The sequence below is a fragment of the Chaetodon trifascialis genome, chromosome 3, assembly GCF_039877785.1.
Source record: "Chaetodon trifascialis isolate fChaTrf1 chromosome 3, fChaTrf1.hap1, whole genome shotgun sequence".
Classification (NCBI taxonomy): Eukaryota; Metazoa; Chordata; class Actinopteri; order Chaetodontiformes; family Chaetodontidae; genus Chaetodon; species Chaetodon trifascialis.
The window spans coordinates 31,878,863-31,895,384 of NC_092058.1; the positions used below are offsets into that span (position 1 = coordinate 31,878,863).

At 41.8% G+C, this 16,522-nt stretch overlaps 1 protein-coding gene across 4 annotated transcripts in view; it reads right to left on the reverse strand.

The window, feature by feature from the left end:
* cadpsa (Ca2+-dependent activator protein for secretion a) overlaps window positions 1-7,468 on the reverse strand; it is a 335,946-nt gene extending 328,478 nt beyond the window's left edge. For all 4 annotated transcript variants that reach the window (XM_070958180.1, XM_070958178.1, XM_070958172.1 and 1 more), the window contains exon 1: window positions 6,838-7,468. In XM_070958180.1, coding sequence (XP_070814281.1) covers window positions 6,838-7,188 — 351 coding nt within the window. In that variant the 5' untranslated portion in view covers window positions 7,189-7,468. The remainder of the gene's footprint in view (window positions 1-6,837) is intronic.
* Window positions 7,469-16,522: the final 9,054 nt, after the last annotated feature.

Consider the following 16,522-nt stretch of genomic DNA (forward strand, 5'->3'; position numbering starts at 1 on the left):
GTTGATTCAAGTTTTGAGGCTAAGGGTTCTTTTCATTACGTTGAATTGTGCGTCCTTGTCTCCTCTCTCCTTCGTCGACCCGGAAGTCGTTTCCCCTCCGCCATGATGAAGGATCTTCCAATTGCTTAAATGCACCTGAAGGAGACGAGGAGCGAGGAGAGAGGAGGCTTCTGAAGGAGATCAGAGTGAGGATACACCGGTGTAGCCTACGCGGAAGTCTATTATTATTTAAGGGGCGTGTCGTATGTGGCACACGTTTGAATCATGGCGGGAGCAGGGCTTCACAAATGTAATCTTGATTCTTGTTTCAACTGTGTCCTTTTAACAATTGTATCTGTCACCAAGAAATTAATGAAAATTCTTGGTATATTACGTTTTATATAGGCTACAAGGCTGTTGGTTTAATCTACCACACACCCGTCCTCTGTTATGCCTCTAACGGCATATAATAGAAACCTCATCAATAGCAATCAGGAGTAGAACAGTCTGACTGCAGATCTGACCATAATATCACGTTTTACAGCTTTTACAGCTGTGCAAACGTCATCAGTAATTGACGTCGCTTCGGACTGACGCTGTGGAGCGAGGATTTTTCATTTCGGAGTTTCGTTTCCTCCGTCCTCACGTCCCTTCCTCACATCCCTCTTTCATGTCCTCGCTGGGCGGAGCTAAGACGCGAGGAGAGGAAGCGAGTGGAGGAGACGAGGAGACCAATTTATGGAATGAAAAGCACCCTAAGTCTGCTCTCTTCTCCATCTTACCTACTGCAGCTTTAAGCAGCTAAAAAACACAAATACTGAAAAAAACAACAATCTTAGATCATTGCGGTGAGCAGAAGGTTTCCAGTGGAGATGGTTTTGCTTCATCTGTGATCCTGAAAAGGGTCAGATTACTTTCTTCAACTTGCTTAATGTTGTCTTCTCAACAATCTCCACTTATATCTAAAACTTGTAGGAGAAAACGTGCACATGAAAATGCAAGTAGCTCAAGATGATCAATATTCACCTTTCTGTTCAGATGTTTTCACTGAATTTCCACAAAAGAAGAGAAAATGTCGATTAATGTGTGTTTCAGTTCTCTACAGTTATGCAGATATTAGGGGTTGGCTGCATCAATGTAACAGCTGGCTGAAATTCTGCAGTCAGTCACATTCAATAATCACAGAAGAAGGTGAAGACTAAGATGACGCAATTAAAACATGTTCCTGTCACAGCCCAAAGGATGTAACACCATGTAGAAAACATGATGGAAATATGACATTAACATTAACGTGTTAATTTAACGAAGGTTACTAGTTTTTGTCTCTCCACAGGAGCGGGAGCTTGAATGATATTTAAGTTATATATTTCATGTCCATCATGATTTATTCTCCATTTTCATCAACAAATCAAGTTTTTTTTTTCTTTTTTTATTTCCACTGTTCCCACTCATGTTTTTATGCATAAATAACACATAGGCACAAAAACAGGAGCATGGAAATGCTCTTAATCGTTGTTCTTGTGGTGTCCATATGCCATAGCTCTGACACGTAGTATAGTACAGTCAGGTACAGCATAGCCTTCTGCATTGCTACAGTGACTGTGTGTATAGCTGAGTTCATACTTGAAACATAGTGTTAAAGACTTCCGTCTGACTGTCCATAACCTCTTTTTGAACAATGAATTCCCCTGAACTGCAGTAGAGCCACACAAGGCAGTTTTGAGCAAAGTACCCCACAATACCACACAAGTCACTGCTTAACTGTTTTTCTTATTATAAATACTTAAAATTATCTTCATCCCTGACCCCAAATGATGACACTGTCAGGTTGGCTCTATTTTATTCAAATATGATAACAATACAGCAACCAACAAGAACTGTGTGCTCATCTCTGACACAGACACAGCAGTCCAGTCAGGGCCCGTCACAGATATACTGGAATCTATCTTAATAGCTGCTGCCTGTTCTCTCCATTGATGTAGAATCACAAGTCAGGATGACATCTTAGTTTGAGTGATTTACACCACACCTCACTCATTGGCTGAGCTTTCTGTGGTGTGCTGTGGTATAGATGCAAGTAGAGTGTCCATTAACTTTCTATTGTATTGTGTTATGCTTTGGGAAGCACAATTTCATTACATACTGATAGAAATAAAAGATCGTTATACAAGCAATGGTCTGCTTAGAATGATATTTATAGTACAAACCAATCAGTTAGTATATCCATACCATAGTGATCAAGCAACTGACTGACGATCATTACCATCATTATCATCAAGTTCCACTGCTACTGGACACCAACAGACAACTAACAGTAGGGACAGTAATTAGCTATGAAGACTCATTTTTTAAAGATCATTCTTATGATGAAATAGACGTTTACTTACTTGCCAAGAGTTAGAGAATAAGGTCACACCACTCTCATGTCTGTATGTTGGGGCTAGAGCTTAGCTTAGCTTTGCTTATTTTAGCTTAGCACAAAGCCTGGATACAAGGGGATACAGCTAATCGGACTCTGTCAAAAGTTCAAAATTACACCTACCAACACCTTTAAAAGTAACCAGTTAAGACACTGTATCTCATTTCTTATATTCAAACAGAATGACAAGTGTCAAAATGACAAGTGAATGATTTACAGAGAGTTATGCGCTGGAAGTATTTCTTGGCAAACAGCAATCAGGCATAGTGATTTCCTGGAGTCTTATCGGGTTGCCTGGCAACCTCACAATGATGTCAGGATTTCAGGCAGTCACTATGATAAAGCCATTGGCTGTAGCCAAAACAGCCTACTGTAATAGTAGTACATAGTGATTTGACCAAACATATACACTATGCAAACAAAAGCAAAAAAAATATTGGAATGCTGTTGAATCGAATCTGTATCAGACCAGTCTGCCTCGACTCGCTAGAAGTTGCTAGAAGTATTTGTGTAAGATGAGGCTGAACAGAAGTTGGAAATAATTTTCCTTGTAGAAGGTAAATCTGGATCTGAAGAGCTAGAAGTTTTTTATCATTCTCTTTTGCCGTTATCAGTAGATTCACTTCTGAGATTTTTTGATGTGAGAAATCAACCTGTGTGGATTTCAAAGATTTACTAAAAGTTTTACTAAAATTGATGGCGAATCGAAAAAGTGTCCAAACATTTTTGGAGCTGAGAAGGTCCAAGAGGGCCAACAGGGGTAAGAGGCAACTTTCCAGTCACATTCACAAGCCCCGCTTCCCCAACAGTCACACAAACCACTGTAGCCAACACAGCAGACTTCAGCAACAACAGCAGAGAAAAGCCAGGCCCACCACTGAAAAATGGCTTTAATTTTTGTACTACTGGTATTCTGTCATTACATGAAATTTTTTGATGGATTTTATTGAAGTTATGCAGCTATTGCCGAGAGGGAAATGTTCACAATATCCTCCTGAGAACCGAGGAAAAAAAGTATCTTTCAATTTAATTTTTTTTTATTTATTTTTTTTTGTGATTTCCTGCCTCTTTGGAGCTAAGACAACAAGTCACAATTTAGAATTTTGTAAAAAAAATATATATATATATATATATTTAGTTTAGATTTTACAGCATGTCCACTGTAATGGACTAACAGAACGATTTTACCATAACACAACGAAATCATAATAGGCTGACAAGAAAACAAGAATGTCAATCCATTTGTTAAATGAAACTGAACATTTGACCTGTATCTTTTGTTGAACTGCTGAACAAAACTGACATGATTGAACATTCATAACACTGCTATTATTTTTCCTAACAAAAAGTTTAACTGAACTCTGACTCCAATTTTATGATTCCTTACATGTTCATAAACAAGAAAATATATGATTACCATCGTTAAAAAAACAAAACAAAACAATATCTTAAAAATATCTTTTCTCTTTTCCTGGCATTTGCATTTTGCTGCAGTCTGCACTTTGTCTCAGCATGAAAAAAGTTCCCCTCATCCCACCCAAACACATGAGATATCATTGGAAAGGCCAGGAAGTCTTCTACTGAGCACACCAGGACTTAGTTGGGTAGCTCAAATGAGTCAAAAGATATAGACCAAAACCAAATGTCCACTACAGAGGACACAAATGAATAGGCTGGGTCTCAGGAGGATATGACCAAACAAACATGGGCATAAAGATGAACAAAAAAAATTATGAATCAACAAGTCTTATGAAAAGACAACCACTTTGATTGGAGAAGGATAATAAGGATAACGTTATGCATCCAAAGCAACAGAAATACCAAGAGCACTAGCTCCAACTCTCATTACATATGCAGTGAAGTAATGTGACAAAATGCAAGTTAATCATTTTCCTTTCAGTCATCAGATAGGTGTTACCCATCTCTCAGGAAAATGTTCATCTTTCAGAAATTCAGGAAAATTAACAGTTCTCTTTTTGGTGGTTTGCCATTAGCTGTGTTATTGTTTACTAAGCCTGGCTTAGAATAATGCAAGATAAATAATTTCAACAGTTTCATGCTACATACTACTATGAAAAACAGCATACAGTATGTAGTACAATACATACTGCATGCAGGGTGCATGGAGTAGCATACTGCATACATTGATAGTATGTATTAGGTGAGTTCCAAATATAGCCAAACACACAGCATGGTGAGTCAGCCTTGCTTCCAATTTGTTCCATTAGCCAAGTGCGACAAATGCAGTCAATTATTACTTTTTCTTCATTTTTTTTTCTTTTTTCACATTTTTGCCTTCAATTGTTAGCAGTCAGTACAGAGGCAGACATGAAGCAAAAGCATAGAGGGAAGAATGATATGCAACAAATGTCTCCAGCCAGAACTGAACCAGGCTTCACAGTTCAGTGGTCTGTAACCATGTGGCTGTCAGGACACCCTGATGATTACTCTTTATATTATAACCATGAAGACACTGATATGCATAATCAGTGACACTGTGCACAGTGAAAAAGTTTATGGGCTCTGTGAGCAGCTTTCATTTGAATCAATGGCCTTGGATGAAGATCAGGAATGATGAGTGATAGCATGTGACACTCTGATCACTTCAAACTATGCATACTGATTCATTAATTGGTTTCAAAATGTGGTTGTAAAATTAATCTGATGTCACAGCTCCTTCATTACATAAAAAACAAAAAGCCTCCAATTGACAAATTAGAACCTGTGAAACTTTGTCAGCATACTGTTGATTTTAACACTATGGCATTATGTAATGCATGCTTTCACAAACAGACGTTGCTACTTGCTATCTTTAAAGTACTGTCTCTGTGTGCCAAATGATCCATTTGCATGAATTACAATACTGTGATTACTGTAAAACTACATGCTAGCCATCACAAACTCTATGGTGACTGGGTATTTGTCCACATGTTTAGATGTTTTGTTATTCTCTATTGGCCAAAAAGGTGAGTGATGTAATTTTAATATGTTACATAAGAAATATTTAGAAAGTTCCAAAGTTTCAGTTTACAGTGCTTTTTCTTATTTTTCACGTGTTTAAATTTTACAAATACATTCAGTGTTGAGCTATGAAAATTGCTGTAATTATTAATTCATCTTTATAGTTTAATAGCAGAATCAATACAAAGTTGTTTGAGTTAACTCAAACTGTGGATTTAATTATTTCTGACAGAATGACACAAAGGTACAAGCACTGATTTTCCTTTTATTCAATAAAGGACTGCCATGGTCTTGAGTCTTTGTCATGAGAATGTGTGCACATGGTCAATGCCAATTAATCAACTTCCTCAAGCAGAGTATGTGTCAACAGATTTTCTCTGAATCTGTTAACCTGATAAAAGAAACTTGGTTTTATGTTGTAAATCACGGTGGTTAGATAGATCCCTAGGTGTAGACACTGATGGAGGACTGCAGCAGCTGCTGCTGCTGCTGCTGGCATGCTGTTTTCACTATGAGACTGTTCTGTAGGCTCAGAACCATACTCTCACTAAATGCCTGTAGTTCCACTGCAGGTAGGTCCCCCTATTCAGAAACAGTGTGAACATATCCTCAGCGCTTTCTCATTCTTCTGCTTCGCTCACTTTCCTTTTGTACAGCCAAGTTCAACACATGACTTGTGAGAATTATCTGTCTGTCGTTATCAACGAATCATTCATATGGGGATAATATGTATGGGCATCTTAAAATATGCTTCATGGTGTTTTACAACCAAGCCAATACAACCTTCTCATATACCTCAGGCTGTCGTCTGTATAATGATACTTCATTCATAAGGATCACATCAAAGCAGAGATACTGTATAAAGATACATCTCCAGATAGAAGATGTGATTCAGTGACACTGATGAGTGGTGTGAAGGGACGATTTCTCCGGCGATTGTTCTAATAAGAGCTCAGCTTTAGACGAGCAGAGGGAGGGGACAGCACTGCTGCTTCTGCGCCTACAGGCAATTCACATTATGCAGGAGTACAATGGGTGGGAACAGCATACATATGCAGAATGTGGTTGGCAGGAGAAAAGAAAGTATTTTCGATCAAAAAGATATATCAAGTCGACATTTGCTCTTGTGGAGTTGCAGTGGGGTAGTGTGACCGCCGTCTCAGACTGCGCTTCATCCATCATGGTCGATCAACTACCTTTTCTAATAAAAGTAGGCTAACAAGGTTTGGATCCCCCTGTGATGCGCACTGAATTTAATATTTGAACAAGACTGTCTCAGTGTGCAAGGCTGAGGAAACGGAGTTACATGTTTGCTGTCTTGAATATTCGACTATAAAGCGGGAGCAACATTGTGCGACTACGAAAGCAACAGTTGGTGTCATGTCTCGTAGTGATTTCTTCTAGAAGTGACTGTTGTCTTTGAAACACAACTTTGAAGTTGTGTTTGGCTTTAGGCTTATTTTTCCCTCTTGCCTTACCTTCTGCTGCCTCCTGGCCATGTCAGTAGGTTGCTTTGCGTTGAACGGATAAGCGATGCAGCGCATCACAAACACATACAGCTGGAGTCTCTTTTTCTTCTCCTCCTCCTCTCTCTGCATTTTCTCCAGGTCCTCTTTCTCCTTGTCGCTGCCAACCGACGGGCTGGGGCTGGAGGGTCGGCCACCGCCGCACCCGCGGCCGCGGGGCTGGATCCCTCCGCCGCCGTGGCCGTCGGCGGCTCGGCCCGGGGACAGCCGGGCTCCACCGAGGCTCTTCGGGGCCGCCACCTCTTTGTGCTCCACCTCCAGTATCTCATCCCCTTCCTCCTCGCTGGAAGACGGGTCCAACATACTACGCAAAGGTAAAGCTGGAAAAGTAGGGGGAAAGATGCGATCAGCTTCAGTGCCAGGCACAGATATCCAGGGAAGCAGCTGTGGAAGCCTAACCCTGACTGATGAGCGGCTCACACTGTTGCTTTTCAGGAAAAAAATATAAAAAAAAATAAAAAATAAAAAATTTCAAAAACCGCGTCAGACGAGTCAGTCTCAAGAAGAAAAATGAAGGTGTTGTAGAGTCTAGTTCGTTGCGTGATTTCGAAGCCTTTCAAGTCTGCCAGGCAGTAGAACACAGGAGGGATTTGTCATGAGAGCACATCTAAAGGGGGAGGGGGGGGAGGGGTCGCTGGGAGGGAAAACAGGAGGAAACGTTTATCTGCTGCCTGCAGCAGGAAGAGGCTGGGCTCGGAGCTGACCGCGGTGCTGAAACCTGATCCCCGACTGCTCTGGGATCAGTTTGATAAGGCTGAGAACACAATAGATAAACTGCCACCTGATGATCCAGCGTAGTCAAAGGAAGACAGGAGACAGCATCAGGTCGGAATCAAAGCGGGTTCGCTTTCACAATAAAAGCTTCACTACTGATTTATAAGAAAGAATCATTTGACTGATGAGCAAATTGGCTCTCTAATTTATTAAAACCTATCTACACCTACCTACCCAATCTGTTTGCATACTTACAGCCTACTTACTACCTCATGCAGTTTGTAGGCCTACTAGGGATGTTATACACCTTGCCTTCATTTTTGCCCACAGACATATGAAAAAGGCCTCCAAAAATACATGTATACATGTGCAGTTATGATGTTTCAATAGACATCAGCTATGAGTCCTAAATCAAGGCCTACCTCAATTATGGCTGGACAGTTGCTAATATTAAAATAAGTGATCTCTGCCCCAACTACCAGGTGGTGACCTGTACTATAAGTGATTAGTGTCACCACCTGGTGCAAGGGGGAAACCTTTTTAAACTGAAAGCTTGGAGACTAGAACCAACCAGGTACAAAAGGTGACCACCTAACACTGGAAAACCAAACATTAAAGTTACTACACAAAAGTGGAGTGCAACAGCTACAAACCAAAAGGGTCAGAGCAAGTAGAGCAGCTTCAGAGCTGCTGCCATACACCAACACAAATGAACTGCCACTACCAGTGCAAAATGGACGCCACGTGGTCTTCAACCACATACACAAGTGTCTGTGATGGACGTAGGAAATCAGCAACGCAAACTGACATGATGAACTGAGAGGCCACACCTACCTCTCTAAGATCCAATGATCTGTAAAGTGGCTACATGTCAACCACAAAAAAAGGTCACAACACAACTAATTTGCTACAATTAAGTACATAAGAGCAATAACACATAAGTGACTACACCAAAAAGTGGACTGCAACAACCACACACAAAGTGGTCTCACTGTAGTCAACCACAACACCAACTTAGACCCGAGCAGAAACCCACAAGTGATCTAACAAATGTGGATTGCAGTTACCAGAAAACAAATTTCACAAACCAAAAATCACTGCACACAAAAACATTCACACATAAAGATCTCATCCAAGTTACTACTGTCAACCAAGACAACTAATGAAACTAGCTAGTCTTCAGGGCCTTGCAGAGCTTGAGGGGACTTTAAACACTGAACTCAGTGCATCACTGAAGACCAAGGATGTAGTCAAATGCAATACACTGAAGTGTGCACCCACTTATTGGCCAAGGATGTGTGCACATACAAGGAACAAACAGGCCAAAAAAAAGACTGAACAATAAGTTAAGTAGTGCAAAATATCAAATAAACAATATATACAATGAATAATGAGGCAAAAGAAAACCAATACAATGAATTTTACAATGTGCAGGTATTTATGCTGATAGTGACAGTGCGTGGTGAATGCACATGTAAAAAACTGTGCATTAATGGATGATAAATGGCTGTGCATCAGGGCAATGGCTTTTGTGTCTGGTTGCCTTTCGAACCTGCCCAGTGTCTACCTAATCAGAGTGCTCAAATAAATAAGCAGCAGCAACCACAAATGATCAACCAAAAGAGATGACCACTGCACTCAAACAAAGGCAATCAGATACACACAAAAACTTACACACATTTACATCACCTCATGGATGTTCAGTCCCAGACAAGATCTCAAATAATGTTACAACCAGGACTCTGGGAAACCCTGGCACAACATGAACAATGAGACTCTCTCTTCCCAGCTCACAAGAATCACCAGCAACAAAGAATTTGCAGCCATTTAAAGGTTTATTTAAAATGCAGAAACAGAAGTGGAGAGAGGAGTGGCTGCTGGAGCTGGGAGAAGCTGGCTTTTTAAAGTGCAAGCTTGGAGGCTGGAATCAATCAGCTCCCTGGAACAACATACACACTCACACTTTCAATCATTCACTCAATCAGTCAGCCAAGCTACCACCTACCGCCTGTCACAACCACACACACACACACACACACACACACACACACACACACACACACACACACACACACACGCAGGTACCACAGCAAAGACAAAGAGACCATACAGAGATTTAAGCCCTCTCTAGAGCCAGTGGACAGAAATATGGCAGTACAACACATGACACTTACTCTGAAGATATAAAGGGCTCAGGTAACAGCTGCAACTGAATGTGGTGCACCAGTCTTGATCTGAGAGTGTTTCGTTCTGAAAGCACAAATCAACAAAAGAAACTGTTTTAACAAAGGGCTTATGTGCAGTCGTGGCTCCTTGTAATGTGTCAGATGTCTATAAGAAAAGACATTTCCCCTCTAAATCTCTCACATGGTTTCATCTCAATAACTCAGTATAGAGAATATATAAATAAATAAATCAAAACAGATGTTTGTCTAAGAACTTTTTTTCCACTTCCCATTAATCATCTCATGACCCCTTAGATTTATCCATTGACCCTTTGAATGTGCCCGAGCCCTAGGTTTGGAACCACTGGACTGCACTACCGAACTCAACTCAACTCAACCAGCTACAACAGTAAAATGCTGATTACACATCGATGAATGACTCTCCACAATAAATATAATATATACCATCATGCCCTCTGTAGTGAGTACCATTACTTTTGATACTTTAAGTAAATTTATGCCATGCCAATAATAGTAATTGATTGGTATTTTAAAGGTCCAATATTATGAAAAACTCACTTTTTCTGGGATTTGGGGTGTTATTTTGGGTCTGTGGTGCTGCCACATGTATACACAGTGTGAAATAAAACCGTCCATGCTTTTTTGAGTGGGATACGGATCTCTGAAAGCCCCTGCCTGCAGCTTCCAAACGAACCAATTGAATTCAGCACCTACTGTTATGTAATGAGCGGGCATATTTGCATATTCCCACCCACTAGCCACCAGCCCCCTCCCCATTTCCCCAGTGTCTCTCCACCCACCAGATATAGCACTTCCTTCTCACAGATCTGCCATTTCGTTATCGAAAGCACCGTGTTAGGAATCATCAATGTGGAGGTACCACACACATTGTTCTGTTGTTGGCTGTAAAGACCAGCATAAATCTGTCCATCGGCTCCCAGCCGCAGTGGACGAAAGAGTGGCGTGGATTGAATTCATTTTTGAAGTCAACGTCCCAGCTACAGTTGGCAAAAACCTATTGGTGTGTGCTAACCACTCCCAGGCTTACTGTTTCTCCAACCTTGGTCAGTACGAGGCAGGATTAGCCAGGAGACTTTCTCTAAAGGTGGGGCCACTTCCTACTTGGCATGGAATACCTGCAGTTGAGGGACATGTAAGTATACAAATAATTAGCTGTGTGTTTCTTTTGTAGATAAGCACGGGGATAGGGATACATACACAGATGGTCCGCCAGGTCTAAGCTTAGGGAACTTTTGAAAATAATGTAAGTATGTAAGTATGTTCGCATAGCCCAGGGCAAAAGGTGTGTATAGTTGAGACTGCTACATCACAGCACATAAACTCCAAGCCCACCATTCTGTGCAATAAGTTTCTTCTCTCAGAGTTTATTTATGAGTGATCCTTTTTTACGCTGCATGCAGCTGTTGGCATAGCTATAAATGTAAGATAAAGGTGATGTCACGTCTCTCTTTTTATATAGACCAGTGCATCATTACAGTTACCTGCTGTTGATCACTGCTACAGTGAGCTGTTGCAGCCTTTAGTGCATGAATTTATACTGTAACAGTGCTGTCTGTACTTCTAAGTATGCCCTCTTTTCCATCCATCCATCCATTTTCTATGCCAATTATCCCTTTCAGGGTCACGGGGGGGCTGGAGCCTATCCCAGCTGTCAACAGGCGAGAGGCGGGGTACACCCTGGACCGGTCGCCAGTCGATCACAGGGCAACACTCACAATTTAGAGTCACCAATTAACCTAATGAGCATGTTAGGGGGGTCTGTGGGAGGAAGCCAGAGTGCCCGGAGAGAACCCACGCATGCACGGGAAGAACATGCAAATTTTCTTTTCGACCTTCTTGCTGTGAGGCACGCGCACTACTTGCTGCGCCACCGTGCAGCCCATGCCCTGTTTTCATAACAATAAACTTTTGCTACAGCTGTCCAGGATACTGTGTCCTGCAAGGACTAATGTTGTAATGCAATACTTAATTACAACAAGAATGGACAAGCCACCACATCATCAGGGGATCTTCTTTTCAAACTGAGCTTTCCAAAGTCCAGGAAGGGAGCGTGCACAGCCAAACCACTGAAGACTGAGGACACATTTGTAAGTGTTAGCTTCTTGTTTATTTTTACTCAAAAAATAAACATTTATATTGCACATCACACAAAGTACTGCAACTCAGTACATTCAACACAATAAATAAACCAAAAAAATACACACTTAAATACCTGAGAATCAAGGGGGGGCGGTTTGAAGCCTCCATATCTTCCCTGGGTGTCAGGAAACTCCTGACGTATCCGAAGTACAACACATGATGGGATGACTACACGTGTCTTCTACCCAAGGAAGCCCCAGCACCAGCTCACAAAACTCCTATAAGCTAAATGCCTGTAACGACTGAGAAAATTGAACATTATGTTAGTCAACAGGTTCTATAATATCAGCATCTGTATTCACATTTTTCTAATTTGGATTTAGTGAATCCTTAACTTGTACTGTATTTCCATGTACAAATATTCATGACTGCGTTCAATAAATTTTTATTGTATAGCTGTAAAATGTTTCATGTGAAGAAATGTGTAATATTTGCTTAGGAAAAACTTGGCTATATATTCAAGAAAAAATATGATCTGCATTTGCGGCATTGGCTGACTATATTTAGTTTGTTATCGTATATGAACAGTGAAGTAGGTTATTATAGATCGAACTCACTGCTCTGTCCCCCACAGCTGTAAAGGACCATAGTCAGTCCTCTAAGTGTTGCATGCGCTCTGCAGCAAGAACACATTTAGGCAAACAGGTTCTAAACCTAGATGGTCGATCATCCAGCTGCTGCAGCCATCTAGTAGCCATCTATTATGCATAACATAAGGTGAGTATCTGCAGCGGTATGTTATCTGCAATCATACACTGCGATCTTAAATGTAGGTAAAGATAATGTGACCTGTGGCACCTCCTGGCAGCATACAGTGGGGGAAATAATTATTTGATCCCCTGCTGATTTTGTAAGTTTGCTCCCTTACAAAGAAATGAACGGTGTATAATTTTATGGTTGGTGTATTTTAACAGTAAGATGGAATATCAACAAAAAATCCTGAAAAAACACATTATATAAAGATTATAAATTGATTGCGTTTGATCGTTGGAACTAATTATTTGATCCCCTACCAACCAGCAAGAATTCTGATCCCATAGACCACTTAAGTGCTCACACAAATTAGTGCTGTCACTTTTAGAAAGTTCTCTGAATCTCAACTCAATCTCAAAAAGTATAAAAGACACCTGTCACAGAATCAATCTCTTCCATTCAAACCTCTCCATCACCATGGGCAAGACCAAAGAACTGTCAAATGATATCAGGGACAAGAATGTAGACAAATGTAGACCTGCACAAGGCCGGAATGGGCAACAAGACCATCAGCAAGAAACTTGGTGAGAAAGACACCACTGTTGGTGCAATTATTTGAAAATGGAAATAATACAAAATAACCATAAATCGCCCTCACTCTGGAGCTCCATGCAAGATCTCGCCTCATGGGGTAAGGATGATCATGAGAAAGCTGGGAGATCACCCAAGAACTACACGGGAGGAGCTTGTAAATGATCTCAAGGCAGCAGGGACCACAGTCACCAAGAAAACCATTGGTAACACACTTCGCCGTAATGGATTGAGATCCTGCAGTGCCAGGTCCCACTGCTCAAGAAGGCACATGTTCAGCCAACTGAAGATTACCAGTGAACACTTGAATGATTCAGATAAGGCTTGGGAGAATATGCTGTGGTCAGATGAGACCAAAATTGAGCTCTTGATCAACTCAACTGACTGTTGGGAGGCAGAGAAATGCTGACTATGACCCCAAGAACACCATCCCCACTGTCAAGCATGGAGGGTGTAACATCATGCTTTGGGGCTGTTTCTCTGCTAAGGGTACAGGACGACTTCACCGCATTGAGGGGCCAATGAACGGCACCATGTACCGTAGAATCTTGTTGGAGAACCTCCTTCCCTCACCAAGAACACCGAAGATGGGTCATGGATAGGTCTTCCAGCATGACAATGATGAGTTGCCAAACGACAGCCTGGGAACCTTAAGAATTTGGAGAGGATCTGGACCAAAATCCCTCCTGAGATGTGTGCAAACCTGGTGAGCAACTACAAGAAACATTTGACCTCTGTGCTTGCCAACAAGGGTTTCTCCACCTCGTACTTAGTCATGTTTTGCTTGAGGATCATATACTTATTTCACTTGATCAAATGCAGATTCATTTCTAACCTTTATATAATGTTTTTTTCTGGATTTTTTGTTGATATTCCATCTCTTTCTGTAAAAACAAACCTACCATAAAAACTATAAACTGTCCATTTCTTTGTGAGGGGGTAAACTTACAAAATCAGCAGTGGATCAAACAGTTATATCCCCCATTGTATGTTCACAGGCTCTGACTGCATTGATGCACAATTTCCACATGTGCACTGATACAAACAAATGACGGTTCATGAATGTACAAAGCTAAAGAAATAAGAAACACATACCAGCATTTTCAACCAATAATAGCACCCAGATTTGAATGTGAGTGCTCTCACTAGCTACTTTTTCTCAGCCTGAGGTGAATGGCCAGTAGTGCTGGTCAGCAGTGTCCTCTGTGTGTGCTCTGCCCATTCATGTGTAAATGACAAGGAGCACTGAAGCTAACAGCGCAGTTAGACTGGTCAGAATCAGAAATCAGAAATCAGAAAAAGCTTTATTGCCAAGCACGATTTTACACATACGAGGAATTTGCTTTGGTGAGGTTGGTGCATGACACATCTATCAAGAAGAAGCAATTAAAAAGTTAAAAATATGACAGTAAGTAAATAATATAAAAATAAGAAAATAAGTAAAAAATACAACAATAGAAGAACTGTAGCAGTAGTAAAAATAAAAAATCTCACAATATAAATATATGTACACAACAGAGGCACAGACTGTTTTTTCAAGGGAGTCCAAGTAGAGCGTTAATGTAACGCATATGGTTGTGGCAATGACACTGACAAGTAGAGTCAGAGGTGAAGTGTGAAGTGTCAGGGGGGATTCCGGGCCTTGTTAATAAGGCTGACAGCAGACGGGAAAAAACTGTTCTTGTGGCGTGAGGTTTTGGTCCTGATGGGCCACAGCCTCCTGCCAGAGGGGAGTGTCTCAAAGAGTTTATGTCCAGGGTGGGAGGGATCAGCCACAATCTTTCCTGCACGCCTCAGCGTCCTGGAGGTGTACAGGTCCTGGAGAGACGGGAGATTGCAGCCAATCATCTTCTCTGCAGACCGAATGACACGCTGCAGTCTGCCCTTGTCCTTGGCGGTGGCAGCAGCATACCAGATGATGATGGAGGAGCTGAGGATGGACTCAATGATGGATGTGTAGAAGTGCACCATCATTGTCTTTGGCAGACTGAATTTCTTCAGTTGCCGTAGGAAGTACATCCTCTGCTGTGCTTTCTTGATGAGGGAGCTGATGTTCGGCTCCCACTTGAGGTCCTGGGAGATGATAGTTCCCAGGAAGCGGAAGGACTCCACAGTGTCAATAGTAGAGTCACAGAGGGTGATGGGGGCAGGTGATGCTGAGTTTTTCCTAAAGTCCACAACCATCTCCACTGTCTTTAGAGCATTGAGCTCTAGGTTGTTCTGGTTGCACCAGGTCACCAGATGGTCAACCTCCCACCTGTAGGCGAACTCGTCGCCATCAGAGATGAGTCCGATGAGAGTGGTGTCGTCCGCAAACTTCAGCAGCTTGACAGACTGATGACTGGAGGTGCAGCTGTTCGTGTACAGGGAGAAGAGCAGAGGAGAAAGAACGCAGCCCTGAGGGGATCCGGTGCTGATGGTCTTTGAGTCGGAGATGTGTTTCTCCAGCTTCACGCACTGTTTCCTGTCAGACAGGAAGTCTGTAATCCATCTGCAGGTGGAGTCAGGCACGCTCAGCTGGGAGAGCTTCTCCTGGAGCAGGGTTGGAATGATGGTGTTTCAGGCAGAGCTGAAATCCACAAACAGGATCCTGGCGTAGGTTCCTGCGGAGTCCAGGTGCTGGACTCATTAATAACACATTAATAATGGATTTTAGAGATGTGACACCCTGCCGGGGCTCCATTTAGAGGCCATATCTGTGACTCAGTTAGCCCTCTGCCTCCCCCTATTGCTTGGAGTGGGTCGACCTGTTTGCAGTCCATATTGGTTGCTGTGCATCCTGATATTGTGTTTCAACAGAAGGGTGTAGAGTGCTATTTCGCTGTGTTGTGTGCAGTGATCTTTGTAAGGGAAAAAAGTTATCTTAATTCACTCGCAGTGTTGTGTGTTTAAGGGTTGGGGGGGGGCTGCCAAGTTATCTTGTGGATGACTCTTATGGTGATTCCCGTGTGGGTTTGTCTTGTAGCTTTAATCAATTTGTATTTCTAATAAAGGCTGTTTGTGCACTACATTCTTGTCTTTTGGAGTATATGTTCTCTTGCCTCTGACGCCGGACGAGACCGGGTTCACAAAGGTGGTGGCAGCTTTATGCTATCCTAAATCTCGACAACCAGCAATTATCACAGAAGCAATCTGCTGATTTCTCTGAGTCTGAGGTTCTGTAGGAGCCTCCCCTCCTTCAGGATCCAATTCAGGTTCGAACATGTACGGTTGAACTACTGAAGAATTCAGTCTGTTCATTGCTGCAATGGCCGCTACTTTCACACTGATCTTGCTATGTGAGCTTACACCCT